Here is a 14,236-nt window from a genome sequence, read left to right on the forward strand (position 1 = left end):
ATATGTAATTGTGGATCTTTATCATATGTGGTCTTGCAGCTGTCATAGCTTATGCAAATAGCTCTCCCTTGTGGAAATTTATTTCAGGCCATAAGGAAGAATTTTACACTATTGTTTTAGTTGTTGTTGTGTGTGCCTTCAAGCCAGCTTTGACTCCTGGAAATTGACTGGATTAGTCTCTGTGGTTTTCTTGGCAAGTTTTTCAAAATTTGTTTGCCCTTGTCTGCTTCCAAGGGCTGAGAAAGAGTGATTAACCCGAGGTCACTCAGCTGGTTTTGGGCCTAAGGTGGACCTAAAATTCATGGCCTCCTGGTTTCTAGCCACTACACCAATCTGTTTCTTATATTTTAGTTGCAGGAATTGCAGGGTTGCAGGAATAATCTCTGTGATGCTATTTGAGGGACAGATTTTTAAATATCCTTTTTAAAATGATATGTTCATTAATGTTACTGTTAGCTAACATACGAACTATGACATCTACTGGTGAAACTTATTTAAATAAATGTACCCTATCCTTCCAGTTAAAATATTTTAACAAGCAGATATTGCATAGAAACTGAGATACAATTAGCCCAGTATGTATCCAAATGCTCCTTTGGGTGAAGTATCACACTGTGGAAGTTCAAGCTTTTATAGAAGCAATGTAACAATTGATTATACTACATTTCAGCAAATAAGGGAGCAGCAATACAGAACAGTACGACTTACCAGTAAGGCACAGGCATCTGCTATCATCAGCATGTAAAAGACATTGTTCCAACCAGATGAAGAAAGAAGACCAGCTAACAATGGTCCCAATGCTGCACCTAAAATACCATGCACACACATTCAAGCAGACACAGGGTGGGACCTGAGGCATCTAATACTTCAGAATGATCTTGAAAACTCACAACCGGATGGCTTTGCAAGCTGTTCTGAATGACAATACATCCCGCCCATTTTTCTTCCCATCATCCTCACCCATTTCCATGTACAAACCATCAGCGGAATCCCAGGCTGATGGCAAACTAGTCTTCTTGTGACATTCACTTCACTGGGTTGTAGCTGGTGTTATAGGAGTGCTGGCAGAGGATCATTTTCAAGATTCACAGTTCGGGATCTTGTCAAACCTACCAACTTTTTATTGAAATTTCAATGTAACTAATATATTTGCATAAGGATCCTACCACTGCGCTGCGCTACTCTCTCTCTCTCTCTCTCTCTCTCTCTCTCTCTCTCTCTCTCTCTCTGTGTGTGTGTGTGTGTGTACTTTCAAGTCAGTTTTGATTCCTGGCAATTAAACAAATAAAATTATATTGACAACATTTTTGGAAATGGATTGCCACTACCTTCTTCCTAGGGTTGGGAGAGAATGACTGACCCAAAGTCACCTAGCTAGCTTTGTGTCTCAAGTGGAACTAGAACTCATAGTCACCATTGAAAAAGCATGATGATTTATATGCTTCTACTGTTTAAGTGATACACATAGGCACAGGGCGCATCCTGATTGAGACCTTTTTTAAAACTAATTCTCACACTGGTTGAACATTCTCAAAATCTGGAGAGGACCAGACTGGGAAAAACTGGTCAAGAGTTTTCTATCAAACTTTTCAGCCTTTTGTTCTTGAGGATGATACCATACCTACGGAGCCTGTTCCGTCAATGATGGCTGTAACAGTTGAGAGTGCTTTTGCGTTTCCATGAAGGCTTTTATGGGTACCCTTTAAGAACAAAATATTCAGATAGAAATACTTAGAGAATAGAGATAGTGATAATCTTCATCTTATTTATATTGTAAATCTTCCTCATATTATCTGATGTAACACTGAAAAAATGCAATTATAATATTGCCACTGAATATCACCAATGCACAATATATTTTCCTCCTCCTCTAGAATTTGTGTTCTGAATTTTTATATATACTTATTAGAAATGATACAATGAAAATACTGTGGCAAATAATATGCTCCATATAGAACAGAAAAGGACTCACCAGGTCAGCAGAGACAGCTGTTGTGATCAATGCATATGGACCATTTACAAGAGCTCCACAGATGAGCAGCATAACTTAAATTTAAAAATTGAAGTTAATATGTATTTAATATCATCAACAATCAGCAGATGCAAGACCTGTGATTTAATTTTTATCAAATATTGGAAGGCTCATATACTAGTTTGTTATTGAAAGGAATAGGCCCAAGGAAAAACATATGAGAAAACTCTGCTAAATTCAAGTTCTCATTCATTTGGAACTATGCACCTTTACAATAGGTGTGCCTCTTCAAGGACATAAAGGAGACACATAGTGTAATCTTTTAAAATACTGCTTTCTAAAGGAAGTATTACTAAGGTCAATGGTGCTTGTGCTATTTATAGTAATGAAAAGAAATACTTTATTGTGGTCATTAACCAGCTGTTTATAACACAGCACATAGGGACCTGCACTTGCACTTGATTTATTTATTAGGTTTTTATCCTCCCTTTATTACTTTGTAAGTAACTCAAGGTGACAAACATATTCCTTCCTCCTCTTGATTTCCCCACAACAACAATCTGTGAAACTAAGAGAGAGTGACTGACTCAAAATCCCCCAGCTGTCTTTCCTGCTTAAGGGAAGACTAAAATTCACTGTCTTGGTGTCTAACCCAGCACCTTAGCTGCTAGACCTAAATATCTCAATAATCGGTAATTAATAAGCAATAGTTAATTGCTATGGCCAATTAAACAACTGATAAATATAAACATTATATGGTTTACTTATACATTACTATCCACTGTAGCAATGGCTGTAGCTAAAAAGAATCGGCATTGTTTTTTCTTATTACTAAGCTAGGGAAATGGGAAACATTTTATTGAAGAAGAAGCCTATTTCTTTTCTTTTTACCATCTATGCCAGTCCGCGGGCTGGTTTCATCATACTGAAGCCGCACCCACCCCATTGCCGGCAATGCAAAAGGAGTCGAGGTACATCGCGACATGTCACGTGACATGGCGAGTTTGACACTTGTATTCTATGCAATCCAAGCTTCTGTTCCAATGTTCTTAGACAGTAAATTGAGCATTGGGGAAGGAAGAGGGGGGGAAAGAAGAGAGCAAGAAATGACAGTGATTTGGTGATGGTTTCAGCTGGGCTGGGCTACAATACTTGATAAATGCTTGTGGCCAGTGTTCTGTTGATTAGCAGAATTCCTTTATGAAAATAGGAGCTGTGTAAACTATTTTATTTTATCAGTTTGTCCGATCTGATTGTCTTCCCTTAGTTGTTGCAAAGTATGATCTGACAAGAAAGAAAACAAGTTGTGGCCCAGATCATTGCTGTTGCTATGATTATTACTGATCTGGGAAACAGAGATTCATGAATTACACTAACTCTTATGAGTGGATAAGGAAAACAGAAATGAAGTGAAAAAATAATATAATTATGAATTACAGTTTTAAAGCTGTATTCACTAGACATAAAATTAATATCTCAATCTTCCCCACAAAACTGCTAACATTTTCAGATACACAGCTTGAAGACTTTGTCCCTTAGGAAAGTCAGTGAAAAAGAAAGAAGATGTAGAGAGGGATGGGTGACATAACTTGAAGTAGTTTCACTTAGAAGATCAAGATCTTGTCTCTCTAGTTTTAGAGAGCATTACATGAAATTATAGAATTTGCAAGAAAGTACATTATGGTGGAACGTTAAGAAAATCCTTTTTATCAGAAACAGCAATTCCACCAATTAATGGGTTTTGGTAGAGTCCTCATGACTGAATGTGTTAACCATTTCTCTTAGATGCTTTACCTGGTTTCTTGCACCGAGTTGGCAGTTGGACCCAATGGCTAAATGGCCTTTCCCATCTACTCTTAAGCATGCCACATCTCTTAGTATTAATAATTATTATTCTTAGTATTGATTATTAATATTTTGTTATTAATAATAATTCTCGTTCTTATTAATAATTGACAATAATTATTAATGTTCCTTATTATTCTTATTATTAAGCATGTCACATCTCTTCTTTTTTCTCTAGGGAGAATTGCCTGTCACCTGGAGTATGACAACCTTCCTTCCCCAATCTTATGCTTTCCAATTGTAATCCAGAAAACATCTAGAGGGCACCATATTGAGGACATTTTCATTGAAACACATCACTTGAAAGTTATTTGTTTTCTGAATCTTTCATTCACAATAAATTATCTGGCCTGAACAGAAATTATCTCAGTGTAACCCAGACTGTTAGTTTTCACCATAAAAATTCCAGAGTTAAGTAAGAGTTGGAGTGGATTTATATTTAAACAGTCCAAACGAAGCGGGGAGGAAGAATAAGGCATAAAACTTACTTATTGTGGCCTCTAATCCCATTTTACTGATCGCAGAAAATATATACAGCTAGGATAAATACAAATAGCAGAGTTAGTTCGAATCATTCTGTAGTAAGTCAAGCTCTCTTGGCTAGATGTCAACTACAAATTTAGCATTATTTCTCATTTTGGAATTCTATTTTCATTTGTCATTATTCAAAATTGAAGAAGTGGGTATAGTTTGTTCTAGAGAAAGAAAAATGCTTAGATATCCACAACAGTAGGGTACAAAAATGCAATTCTATTTCATTAAGCCTGCTTTTATTTATATATTATAACTCAAAAAGCCTTCAACACTTTCATAATCATCATCCTCACCCATCACCTCAGAACTTACAGTGGGTCCAGCTATCAACAGCATCATGCCACAAGTTGTAGCCCTTTTTTTGAGTCGGTCTGATATTACACCTGCTAAAATTCCACCTGTATAAAAAAGAGAGAGAGGTGCAAAATGTAACAATGTTCTTTGCACATTCAAAACTGTGCAAAATAACACTATAAAAGTAATATTTTCCTTGATCACTTTAGGAAGTGCCCTTCATATGTACAGTAGCTCATCCACAAAGCTAAGCATGATTACCTTTAATTCTGCAGTGATAAATCTTCTCCTCTATTTACTCTTCAACTGACAACATTGTTGAACATTTGTCTGTTTTTGTCATCCACTCCAATTCCACCCCAATCACCCACTTCATTTTTTCTACTGCCACGTAGCAATACTGAGCAAAAATACCACTTCACACCAAGCTGCTGCAGATGTGGAAAAAAAATTCTTCACTGCCAACCCTTACAAAATGGCAATAGCTCACTCGCACTTCTAAGAATGCATTCCAGTAACTCCTACTTTTCTGCCCCATACAAACTGTTATTAAATATCAAAACCACCACTCTCATCCAAAGCTTCTGTCAGAACTGCCACCTCATGCCTGCGCTCTGCTATCACTCGCTCATTACCACTCTGTTGTGGATCCTGGAGAGAGAGTGGAAGGGGGAGAGGATGCTTGGGGGAAAGTTCCCCTCTCTGAGATGGCGTTTCAAAATCACACCGCTGTGAGAAGAATGCAGCTGCAAGCCAGCCTTCACCCAGAGTGACCCTTTCAAAAACATCTTCTTTGAAATTGATTGGACAATGGGGGGGGGGACAACAATGGGAAGTGCCTAAGGGGGGAAAGTTACACTTGGCGTGAATTTCAGTTCTGGCTTTGCTCTATTGTATTTCACTTGACCTTTTGCAAACTATACCTTTCTTATCAAATGAGAAAGGATCATTCTTACTTAAAGGTTCAAGTTGAGGCAGGTCTGATAACTCCATTAAAGACACCCTCCGATATTTTCTCAAGTCACCAACCAAACATTAATTATCAGCATCTACTCCCTGTTTCAAAGTATTTCTTGTCTCTAATGTTTCAGAATTTGATTTAAAAAAACAAAGACTCATATACTGTATGTGTAGGTTTCAAAGGTAATAAAGAGGTTTCTTGTTAACCCTGTTTTCAGCTCTGGGAAGAGGGGGGGAGGGTTTTTGGGAGGGCTGGGAGGTTGTGGGTGAGGGATATTATTGTAAAATTGTAAAAAATTTAATAATAATAATAATAAAAAGGTAATAAAGAGGTCATAATTGCACACTCACCAAAGATTCCTCCAACATCAAATAGGGTAGAAAGATCACCTGCCCTTTTGGCATCAAGATGCTCTACCAATGAAAAATAAAAATATGTCAGTAACAGTTTAAATATTTTCAGGTGCCATAATATTTTCCGAGACAACTGTTTGAGCAGGTCTAACTTGTCTAAATTACTAATTTTTCAGCTGTAATATGGAGAAACTAATCACTGGATCATTTGGAATCATAGCAAATTTTTCTGCTCCCCTTGTCTTGTGTCACGTATCTAGTATTAAAGTAGAGGAATCACATGTCATCTCATATCTCATATTAAGCTATATGAAAGGAAAAACGCCTCTGAGATAGAATTTATTTTGTGATTTTTTTTTTAAATGTATTTCTTCTTCCCTTAATAAAGGATTGGTCTACTATATTTCAATATGAAGTACAAATAATGGATTGCATGTTTTACTATCTGTTACAAAAATGTTAAAAAATGAAGTTTCTTCCTCCTAGGATTAGTTTCTCGTAATTTTTACAAAATGCAAATGAATTACAATAAGGTACTAGACAACTCATGCTCCATTTGGTCATCATTTCGGAGATATTTCCTCACCTAAACAGAGAAACTGAATGACCATTGTTGGGCAAAAAAAGCAGTGGGAATGACTTTCGACTTCTTGCCAGGTTCCACATTGAATTCCTTGTGGGAACGGGCAGGGAGCATTCTTCCTTCCTTCCTTCCTTCCTTCCTTCCTTCCTTCCTTCCTTCCTTCCTTCCTTCCTTCCTTCCTTCCTTCCTTCCTTCCTTCCTTCTGAAAGCCAGCAGGAAGTCATAAATCCAAGGCCAGCAAGCTGCTAAATGGCTGCTGCTGGGTGTGGGAGAGCGTGTGATGGGATGCAAGTCAGGAATATGTGTAAGGGGTGGCTTCAGAGGGATGTAGGTGAAGTGTGGATAAAGAAGAATGTATGAGAGTTGCAGGGGTATGTGAGAGGTGCTCTGCTGGTTGGTAATGGTGCACAGGAGTGTGGCGAGGGTTGGGAAGAGTGCTTGAGAGGAACATGCAGATCAGAGACAGTGCATGGGAGGGTGCGCCATGGTTTGTGAAGATATGTAAAGAGACCCAAGAGATGCTGCATGAGTGGAGAAAGGCAAGTAGTGGGGAGGGTCACAGAGTGTGCATGGGGTTGCGAAGAGGTGCTGCATAGGTTTGGGAAGACACGTGGGGGTGGCACATGTTTGGGAAGACACATGGATGGGGTAGCGTGCAAGGAGATGGCATGGGCAAGAGGGTTTCTTCCTCTCCCTCCTTCCTTCCCCCTTTCCATCCTTTTCTATCTGGCTGTTGCTGGGTGGGGGACAGAGCAAGGGATTGCGAGACTGGCTGGGAAATATATGTCCTAATTTTTGTCACACACAGTTTCTTGTATCTCTTCGTCTTTCCTTACTCCAATCAGCAATTGTTATGAGCAGATATTTAGCTGGTGAAATTGTTATAGAACATGCACATCTTTAGCAAACAGTACTTTATGTAGTTGGATATAATCAGGTTTTTTGTTTAACTTACAAAAATAACTTAATTTATCATATCTATTAAATCAAAATCTGAGAAATGTTTGCCTGTATTATGCTTTATTTACTTTTTTTTTTAAAAAAACCACCACTCCCAAAGGACTCAGTTGAGTAAACATGTGACTGAATTTTTAATAGCATATCTGGAAAAAGTTTAACCATATTGAACTCTCTCTCAAATATGATTTGTGGTAATGTTTTATATGACCAGCCTTTCATAATTCTTTAAACTAGGACACTTACCGACATTAGTGATATATAGTGGAAGCCAGAAAAGAAAAGTGTAGCTGACTAATTTGGCAAATAATAGGCAGAGAGAAAATTCTACCACTCCCTACAAAGAATAGAAAATAAGATTAATTTTAAAAGAAAAAGACAATAAACACTTTACTTTGGGCTAATTTTTGTGCAAGGATTTTGGTACAACATATAATTGTCCAATATTATACAGAGATAGTTGAATAATAATATAGGATCATGCATAAACAGCCTATATTCAACGGGTAATCACTGATACAAAGCAAACAGCATGGTCTGCAGTCACATACCCCCTGTATGATTGACCAATAAAATTTATTTCAATATATGGGATCAGGGATCCATTAGAAAGTTCCATAGCAAATGAGCCTTGCCTGGGAACAGCCCCCACTGCACATTAATGTCAGACCCTCCTCTGCAAATCAGCAGATAAGGTATCATCCAATAAAACTCTTTCTTTTGCTATCATTTAATAGTGACTGTGATCTTGGAATCTTTCAAACCTGGGGGTAGGGAGGAATCTTCTTGCATAGTCCATTCTGATCTCTCCTCTCTGTTAAGTGCACAGCGCTTTTTGCTAATTGAACCTTACGCTGTCTAGAGGGTTTCCTTCTCTGGAGTAATGCCCACTAATGGTAATTGCAAAGCCATGCATTAACAACAAACCTGACGGTTTTCTAGGGATCTATAGGATTGATTCGGGTTTCAGTTTGATTGATCCTCTCCTTTCAAATGAATTAAGTGTTAAACTGTCAACTTCACTTAATGTGTTGAATAAAATCAGATGCTTTCAGTTCAATTCAAAGATCCAGAAGCCTTTTGCACATATGTACACATACTTCAATATAATAGAACTGAATCTTGAAATCAAAGAGATTCAAATCTGATTGTAAATTCAAATTAGAAATTGGCTGATCTGCATACTTCTAATTTTATTCCCATAGTCCCCACATTCAAATTAGTCCCCACATTCAAATTAGAATTTGGGTGATGTACATATTTCCAATGATCCCCCCCCCCAGTACCATTACTAGAAAAGCTGGCATACTCACAGGTATTTGCAAAGCTCCAGTGAAACTTATTGCAGCATTTCCATTTTCAAAGTGTTCATGTCCTCCATTAAGATTCAATGGCTTTGTGCAATTCTCATTGCTTGGTAGCAGACAATGCATTTCTGGATCCTATAAAAGACCCCATCAAACTCAGTGTAGGCAGTATGTCTCTTCTCTTTATAAACTAAGCAACTGAGATATTATAATGTACCGTTAAAAAAAGAAATGATATATTGATATGCTATTTATATACTGAATACTAAGGAAGCATTTCATGTTCTGTGTTCTGTATGTAATAGCAGAAGCGGGAACCACATCCAGATCAGAGACCTCCCATTTTCACCCCTGTGGACCAAAGGCCAAGGTGGAAGACTTCAGATAGGAGAAACTTCTTTAGATTTCCTCTAATCCCTGTTCCTGCTTTTGAGATTATTATTTTTTTCTGTTCAGTGAGGTGGGCGCAAGAGATATTACTGTTTGCCTTTTCCTTCTCAGGAAAAGAAGCAAGCAAACAAAAAGCAGTTCCTCTCTTTACACAAAGATCACTTCTTGTCTTTTTCTGTAGGGCAAATGTGCTTGCAAATTCTGTAAAACAGTCAGAGGGACGTTTTGTTTTTTCAGCGTTGTCACACCATGCTTATTTATCCCTTTGCTCAGAACACAGCTATGGAGTAGAAGGCAGTGCTTCAGAGTAACTATTATGATTTCATTAAGAGGGAGGAATACGAGTTTCTCTATTTTCCATTCCACACATTATGGACTTCCCATGTGGAATTTGAATACCCGGTTTTCTATAAGCATAAAACTAAATGGACATTGTTGCTAATAAAGTTACAGCATTGCTTAAGCCACAATTCCCCCTTGCAAAAAGATAGATTGTATCCTTAGCTAACTTGAAAAGTCTTTCCCAATGAAAGCAAGAATATTTGGGTATATATAGAACACCTCCATTCTCAGGATAAGCTTTGTTGCCATGATATTACCTTCACTTTATTTTCTTGTTGCTCAGATTTCTTATCTGGCATGGGCTCTTTTTGGGGCCTACTGTATTTATTTTATATTTCATTTGATTTGTTTGCCACCTGTCTTGCTTTGAGGCAACCCTGGGCGACTTACAAACAGTTAACCAGTGTATTAGTAAAGTAATCAGTATTTAACAAGCACATTGGTAAAGTAATACAATGCTGACCTTTCTTAAAACTTTGGAATGTTTCATAGGAAGTTTAATAGCATTGGAGTCTTGCTCCAAGAATGGTTAGAGTCATATATTGGAGTTGGGTGTAGAATGGAATCAGGACTTGGGTCGATTGGAAAGACCACTTTTCCTATTCTGTCATCTGAACTGGCTGGTATTTGACTTCTACCTCCTGAAATAAGGTGAAGTTACACAGCTAGGAACGTCAGGGGATCCATGGAGTTAACTGTACATTTCCCAGAGCTGAAGGTGGTCCTAGATAGTGAGCAGAATAGAGACTTCCTTCCTAATATGTTTTTCACTCCCATTGCTGAGGAATTATCTTGGTTATCTTCATCACTTGCTGAAGGAAATCTATCCACCACAGAGAAGTCAACCCATGGACATATGAAGGGAACTCATATCTCATTTCTCAGCACTAGAGAAGATTTCCACAGCCTTCTTCACGGAGTTCCTTTCTTTCCCTCAAACTAGAACCCATTTTGTCTCTGGTAGGGCCATCTCTACGTGAGCACCGAGTTTGAAGTCACGCGTCTACCCTTGCAAGACTGCAGCCAATATAATGGAAATTGTTGGAAGTGCATCTTTCATCTTTCCTAAGGGCAAAGCCAGCCCTATCAGATGCTAACAAGGTATTTTTAAAGCTATAAAAGTAATGACCCACCCAAATTAAACACACACAGATACACTGAGCTACCCAAGGACAGATAAATGAAAATCAGGCCTGATTATGAAGAATTGAAACAACTGCGATTAAGCAAAGACTATTTCATTAAGCTGTTTGACTTTTTCTCTAGCATGCAGACAATTTACAAGGATTGTAATTAGTAATTTAAAACTATTTATGAAAATATTTTAGCTTTACCTGAGATGTCTCTGTTACCTTACTGCTTACAGCTGGCTTCAAAATCCTGAATTTACTCGAGCATTTCAGGTAAGGTTTCTGAAATATATTTTAATAGGTGCAGTGAAGAAAGATGTGGCAATAGAAGATGGAGAGGGCAGGGCAAAGAAGCTGGGACTGGAGCAACAAGAGAAACAGCAGGTGCTGGGTTCATCTATGACAGTGGAATGATTTGTGCCATCTCTATAAAGATGGTATTAGTAGAAATAAGTGGTCTTATTTGGTGTTAATCAAATGGGCATATTTTATTTTAATTCATTTTATTTTATTTAATCAATGTTCTATGACTACCCAATTCACCAAAGCAATTCTGTGTGGCTAACATAAAATTAAAAACAGCACCAACAAACTTAGACACAAATATATATACATCTCTGGGATGACCACAACCAACTTCTCAACCAAAATGTCTAGAGGAAAAGCTAGTTTTTAAATATTTTTTGAAAGGTTAGTGGGCAGGGGATAAGACAATGAAATCGGGGGGGGGGAGGAGTTCATTCTAAAAGATAAGCATTGTCATAAAGAAGGTAAATTTCCTGTGTCCAACAACATGAGATTGATATCCATGAAGTATCATGACCAGCTTGGAACTGTATCTGGAACAAGACAATATAACCAGAGATGGTCCCACAAACTGGTCTTGTGTCATATAGCAGTTTATGGATGATAACCAGCATCTTGGAATGTACCTGGAAGCCTACTGAAAGTCAGTGCAGTGCAGCTTTTGAATAGAAGAATTACATGGGCAAACTGTGCTTCACACATAGCTACCTGTGTGCTGTGTTCTGGACCAATTGCAACTTCCCAATGGTCTTTGAGGGCAGGCTATGGAGAACACATTAGCGGGAGAACATTTTGGGCATCTTGAAACTATTGAATAAAATCGTCTCATCGATTTGGGATCAAATACTTAATAAGATAAACCAGTATGTGCCTACTTTACAAGAGTGGTTTTTTAAAGTTTCTTATTTGGCGGAAATGGCAAAGATCTCGGCTTTCTTGAAAGACCAATCGCAAGAGAAGTATTTTTTGGTATGGAAAAAATGGATAGACTTTATACAATATAAGTTGGAAATAAAAAAATATTATTTAGCTTTTCAATAACTTATATTTAAAACTTAAGATATTTCATAGACTTTATAGATTTTTTAGACTTATTTTTTCTTTTTTTTTCTTTTTTCTTCTTTTCTTTTTCTTTCTTTCTATTTTTTTGTATTTCTTTGTATTTTTGTCTTTTTATACATATATTATTGTTAACTATTTTACAACTTGTTTAATTAATGCATTTAGATTTGTTTATGGTTTATATTTGTTTTAAGACTTTTTGAAATTTTTTTAACTAAGCCTGTATTCAGCTCTGGGAAGATTGGGGGAGGGTAGGGGAGGGTGGGGGGGGGGTTTGGGGAAGGCATTTGTATTGTTTTGTAAAATCTAAAAATTTTCAATAAAAAAAAAAAGATAAACCAGTATGTGCAAGTATAGTGTTCCAACCTCTGAAAATCACAGCAGTTTTGCTGGAACATTAAAGGAAAAGGAAGCTGAATAAGGTATTTCCTAAGACTGATTTTTTTCCCCTAACCTCCCCTTCCCAAAAAATATCAGTTGTCAGATATTGTTAAAAAAAAAACCACTTTACTTACAGTTGATGATTTGACTGTATCGTTTACATCCTTAGGATCTGAAATAATGCAATAGAAAATAGAATAAATTAACACGCATATAGCATATTTTTCAAAATGTTGCCAACTGCAGTAATAAAAAAACTATTATTATGAAAGGGCACAATAATGGAAAATTGTCATTAAATATGAAAGTTTTGTTAAACCTATATCTACATTGCAGATGGGTTAAGGTTACAGCTTCTGTTCTATCCTGGATTCAGTTCTACATTTTAAAGTCTATTTTGTTATTTGACAAAGAAAAGCTTTATTTTAGGCTTTATTTTATGGCTGTGAATAGCATTGATTGATTGATTGACTGATTCCAGATGAAAACAAAATCTGTATTTATGTGTATACACACACACATATGTACATATACACATTTTTATACATGTACATATACTTAGATACATTTTTACACCCACACATATATAAATCCATTTCACCATAGGTACTTACGTTCAATAAGAAACAGGTAGCATATAATCCCCATTAAGGATATTATAATGCCAGGTACCACAAAAGACAGACCCCAGCAAGTAGATACCCAGTAGCCAGCTATTAAGGATCCTAATATATTTCCGACTGAAGTGTGTGAATTCCATAATCCCATTATCAATCCTCTTCTACAATGAATGAAAAAGAAAAAAAGGTTAATATTCTCATTGATATTAACATTGGATGGTGAAAATATATGCATATTTAAATTTTAAGACTCTAGAAGAGATTCCGCATGTACAGGCAGGATATATCTGGATGGTTTTTGGTACCTTTAGTATATTTCACATAAATTGGGAATTAATTTGTTTTGTGACCCATTTCAACAGAATTCACAAATCAGAGCATTATTAACACACTAATCCTGAATTATTAGCTTTATATTCTGGCTTTTATTCTTGAACTCAGAGGTATATGTAGTACTCTCTCCTCTTATTTTTTTCCCACAACCACCCTGTAATATAGATTGAGTTGAGAACATGTAGGTTTTTGGCTTAGCAACAGGGAAATTAAAATGAATCAGACCTGTGAATATGGTATAGTCCAGGGATAGGCAACCTTGGCTCTTTTATGACTCGTGGATGTCAACTCCCAGAATTCCTGAGCCAGCCATGCTGGCTTAGGAATTCTGGGAGTTGAAGTCCACGAGTCATAAAAGAGCCAAGGTTGCCTACCCCTGGTATAGTACATGGCTTGGGTTGCCTCTTTTTTACAAGCTCTTTTGCTTGGGGACTATTCCCAAAGATACTGACTGTGATTTAGATCAGGGGTCCCCAACCCAATACCGGGCCATGGCCTATTCGGAATTGGGCCACGTGAGTAGCTGGCTGGCTGGCTGTATTGCATGCACGTATGCAGCTCAACTTGCATGAGCAATGGGCAATCGTACACATGTGTGGCGGGCCAGCTACGTGCATGCATGCTGGCCCACTGCTCATGCAGCCGAGTTCCCCTCTCCCCCCACAACTGGGCCACCAAGCTGCAAAGGTTGAGGACTACTGATCTAGATAGCCAATCAGCTGTTGTTATAGGAGGAGGGCATAATTACATAGGATGAGAGCAGTGTCTAATGCATGGTTCATTCATATACTTTGTTCTATTCACATGGGTCAGGCATATGTATAGGCACATATTGCTGGCTAAATTTTAGGATTTTTCCCCCAGGA

General features: G+C 37.4%; 1 protein-coding gene across 4 annotated transcripts in view; it reads right to left on the reverse strand.

The window, feature by feature from the left end:
* SLC37A1 (solute carrier family 37 member 1) overlaps positions 1-14,236 on the reverse strand; it is a 33,901-nt gene that overhangs the window by 7,180 nt on the left and 12,485 nt on the right. For all 4 annotated transcript variants that reach the window (XM_039368815.1, XM_039368807.1, XM_039368823.1 and 1 more), the window contains exons 8-18: positions 13,032-13,198; positions 12,552-12,589; positions 10,873-10,950; positions 8,813-8,941; positions 7,746-7,836; positions 5,957-6,019; positions 4,664-4,749; positions 4,306-4,354; positions 1,973-2,046; positions 1,622-1,700; positions 709-806 (exon numbers count right to left, since the gene is read on the reverse strand). In XM_039368815.1, the coding sequence (XP_039224749.1) occupies positions 709-806; positions 1,622-1,700; positions 1,973-2,046; positions 4,306-4,354; positions 4,664-4,749; positions 5,957-6,019; positions 7,746-7,836; positions 8,813-8,941; positions 10,873-10,950; positions 12,552-12,589; positions 13,032-13,198 (952 nt within the window). The remainder of the gene's footprint in view (positions 1-708; positions 807-1,621; positions 1,701-1,972; positions 2,047-4,305; positions 4,355-4,663; positions 4,750-5,956; positions 6,020-7,745; positions 7,837-8,812; positions 8,942-10,872; positions 10,951-12,551; positions 12,590-13,031; positions 13,199-14,236) is intronic.

This window comes from Crotalus tigris, unplaced genomic scaffold (genome assembly GCF_016545835.1).
Source record: "Crotalus tigris isolate CLP2741 ecotype Arizona unplaced genomic scaffold, ASM1654583v1 scf7180000017601.7605149639:7615979, whole genome shotgun sequence".
Classification (NCBI taxonomy): Eukaryota; Metazoa; Chordata; class Lepidosauria; order Squamata; family Viperidae; genus Crotalus; species Crotalus tigris.